This window comes from Morone saxatilis, unplaced genomic scaffold (genome assembly GCF_004916995.1).
Source record: "Morone saxatilis isolate NCDOM2014 unplaced genomic scaffold, NCSU_SB_2.0 Contig3, whole genome shotgun sequence".
Taxonomy (NCBI): Eukaryota; Metazoa; Chordata; class Actinopteri; family Moronidae; genus Morone; species Morone saxatilis.
Window position 1 is genome coordinate 310,218 of NW_023339873.1, and position 3,793 is coordinate 314,010.

General features: G+C 42.1%; 1 protein-coding gene across 1 annotated transcript in view; it reads right to left on the reverse strand.

Annotated features, from left to right (window-relative positions):
- mdga2a (MAM domain containing glycosylphosphatidylinositol anchor 2a) overlaps nt 1-3,793 on the reverse strand; it is a gene marked incomplete in the record, with an annotated part of 62,993 nt that overhangs the window by 9,713 nt on the left and 49,487 nt on the right. The window contains 1 exon segment of the mRNA XM_035674754.1: nt 2,112-2,260. Within this exon segment, the coding sequence (XP_035530647.1) occupies nt 2,112-2,260 (149 nt within the window).

Here is a 3,793-nt window from a genome sequence, read left to right on the forward strand (position 1 = left end):
ATCAGGAAACTGTTTACTGAGCTCGTTAATCAACTTCTCTATAAGACTCAATACTATCAGATTGGAGCTGCCCCCTGCTGGCTGTTAGAGAGAATGCACTGATTATAAACTGTTAATGGAAGATACCCACTTGAACTCCACTGTAATAAAATAAATCCCTATCAGAGACCTGAGGGACTATTTAACAACATTCTGTTACTTTATACTCCAATAAACACCTCCTCCTCCTCCATCATTTCTTACTCCTCCTCCTTCTCCTCCTCTTTCTTCTGTAAACTTCCTTCTGTCTCTCTGCATCATCATTGTCTTCTCTTTTTCTTCTTATCATTTTCTGTCCCATCAGCACTTCCTCTCTGCTCTCTTTCTCTCTCTGCACCACACTGCCCTGTATGAATGAAAAGACAGGCAGGTTGCCGTGGCAACAAGCCCTCCTTCTCCTTCTCCTTATTCTCTAAAGCCAGGCACCATGCTGCATGAGCCTCAGGTAAAGACATCATGCCAGCACTGTGTAACATTACATTACTGTCCTGTTTTAACTGTTCAGTTCATCAGACTCTGTGGAATCCTCAAAACGTGTCCTAAAGGGTTTTTCTGTCCACATTCTCAAATAAAGTTAATCTGTTCAACAAGCAGATTTAACAGAGAGTATTTTCCTTGAACATTTCCTCAAAAGAGATCCATCTCTGCATAATATCAGCTCAGTGAGAGACAGAAACCACCCTCTCCTGGCGGTCCAATCAACGTGCAGTTTTTTTGCACTGCGGCTCAGAACTTTATACATCCGCGTATAAGAAGACCAGAAAACCCTCCATAAACTGCAGCAGCACATGACATGCTGAAACGTCCCTGCGGTCTGTTCATGTTGGACTCACATATCTGAACACAAATGGATTATGGTAGTGCTCTGCAGCATCATTGAAGTCTGAGGAACGAAATAAATGTCTCACAGAGGGAATGACATTATCAACTCACTGCTCTGCAGAGAAGCTTCACGTTACTCATGTTTCCTCCAATTTATTACACTTGATGGATGGATGGATAAACATGAGACACTGGAGGAGGATGTACTGATTCTTTACTCAAGTAAAAGTGAAAAACTATCAACTCTGAAATGTACTCAAAGTACAAAAGTAGAAAGTACTCGGTTTCTCTGAAGGACTTTTTTTTTAAATGTATTGTTTTTTTCCTTTATTTGATAGGACAGCTTGAGAGACTGACAGGATAGAGGGGGCAGAGAGAGGGGACGACACACAGTGAAGGGCCACAGGACAAACCCGTGGCCGTTACAGCAAGGACCCAGCCTGCGTACGTGGGCTCTACCAGGGCACTCTGTGTGAAGGACGTCTGTATTACAGCTGACACACAGTACATTTTTAACAGATACGCCAATGTATGCTAATCCCAGGCAGTTTTTATGTAGTAGTATAAATGTGTGTATGTAATTTTTTCTGCATACTGGGGTCCATAAAGAGTATTGGAGTTACATATACTCTTTCAATGAGCCCAACTGTATTCATGTCTGATGACGTTCGTCCCCATAGTAACCCCTTTTACTGTAGCGAGAGCACTGTTTGTATAAAATGAGCTATTCTGACCTGTAGGATAATCCTAGCCTCATGAAAGTGTACAACCATAAACTAGAGACTGAGGATGGATGGATTTATTGGTACACTGATGCCACTGAGTGCTAACATACTTTAGTTAGTACACAAACTGTAGGCTAGGCTGAGATTGAAAGGAAGCTGACATGAAAAGGTTCACTATTGTATGAAATCATCCAAAGCTGATTGGATGATCCCTGTTAGAAACTACTACTGGATTTATGTAAATTCATAAAACAGCTGCTCACTGTAGTTTTTATCTAACAAACAGGAGGAAATGATGCATTTATTGGAGACAATTTCCACAGGCGGATGAATCCACATATGGTGCTGTAGTGAGTAAATAAACGACATGAAGGACGATGAAGGTGATGTGTTACTGATGCAGCTCTACAGAGAAAGAAGATATATGAGGCTGTGATACACACAGTACTTTGTTAGTAGATACATTGGCGGCTGGGTTCAGGCTCAACATGAGATTTGTTGATAATAACTTTATCGTGCACTGACCTGTCTGATACCGAGTCTGTAGGCCAGGATCCGGTCCACAGCGTTGGGCTCCATCTGTGTCCACTGCAGCTTGAAGCCGTAGACTCGAGGTTGGTTCTCCCACAGAGCGCTGTAGGTGTCGTAGTAAAACTCTGGAGCGTAGGCCTTCCCTGAGGAGACACAGGGGTCAGAGGTCACACAGAGGTCAGTTCCCTTTTCTGTTTCATGACAACAAAACATGAAATGTGTTTCAGTCAGGTTTGAACCGGGGGTGATCACATCTGCGAGGGGAGAAACCGGTAGACGGGACTTCAGACCTCACTCACTCCACTAATATATCTAAATTCCTGTAACCCATCTCAGAGTTGTTGGTTATTAATGATAAAGGTCATCATATTAATACATTATATATATGGACTAAACTGAGCTAAATATTATGGCTTACAAATTCTGTGCAACTTGACAGGTTATTCTGCTTTTTATATTATTATTAACAAGAGAAGAAGAGTCAACGACGACTCCCAAGGTGCATTTGACCAGTAAAAAACTAACAGTGAGCTAAAGCTAAAGACTGAACTGGGGAGAAACCGGATCAAATTATGAGCCGTTTTAATCTGTCCACTATAGGGCATCAATAATTTGAACTGGTACCAGTTTGTGACTGGTCAGTACTGAAATATCTATAAACTCTGGGACAAATGATTTTATGTAACATTACATAAACAGCTAAAAACATTCAAAAGGGTGCGCTGAATCTACTGAGAATGCAGCTACATGCAAGTCCTAATAAAATAACTAATTCAATTCAATTCAATGACTGTGATTAGGCAATTGTGATAATAGACCAGGAGTTGGCACGTAACTCCAGCCTAGAAGAATAACCAACATGGCAGTGGATTAGTTTTTCTGCACAACATCTGTGCTGTGGACAGGATATGTCGCTGATGTTTTTTTGTAGAGTCATTTACCGTAAATGGGAAAGAAGGCAGTCCTATTGAACGAGATCCTGGCTTATCTATGCAGGGAGTTAAATGTGAACAAATCCTGGATCCCAAAAAATAACTCCAAGGGATTCTCCGAACAGGGTGAGTGGCTAAGAGCCAAACGTGGTGAATGGCCATCCCCGTACGAAGTAACTATGATCTTTTAGAACCAGGGTGAGTTCCTTTTTTCTGAGGTTTAAATCATCCCAGGAAAATTGGCCAGCCTCATCCCAGGATTTTAGATGTCCCTTAAGACAGTGTGCTTGTAATTTAGCATAATCTGATTCGATTTGTCATCGGCTTGATGATTAGAGTATGAACTTGCGTATCCATCCTGCATAACAGTGTGGAAGATTAATGGGAGTGCATCTTCCCTAACTCAATAGTGTGTGCCCTAACAGGGGAGCATATATACAAGTAACCATAAGAAATGGTCAACACCCGTCAGGCGACATCTCCCTTGACTTGGAACTACAGGCTATTCCCACTTGACCCGCAGCACTTGCATCAGTTAACAGTGTAGCAAACTGGGAGGGAAGGCGATCTGGCATAAATAAGTGACGTGGTAAAGCCAGCTTAGTGTGGTTCCTTTAATGGGGCGCAAGTTGGGGACTGCTCAACGTCTCTGTAAAAGAGATATTGATTGCGGTCCAATCGTGGTTGTCAAATGGCCAAGCATCTAAGATCTACATAATACAAGTCATTGTCAGGGGAGGCAAT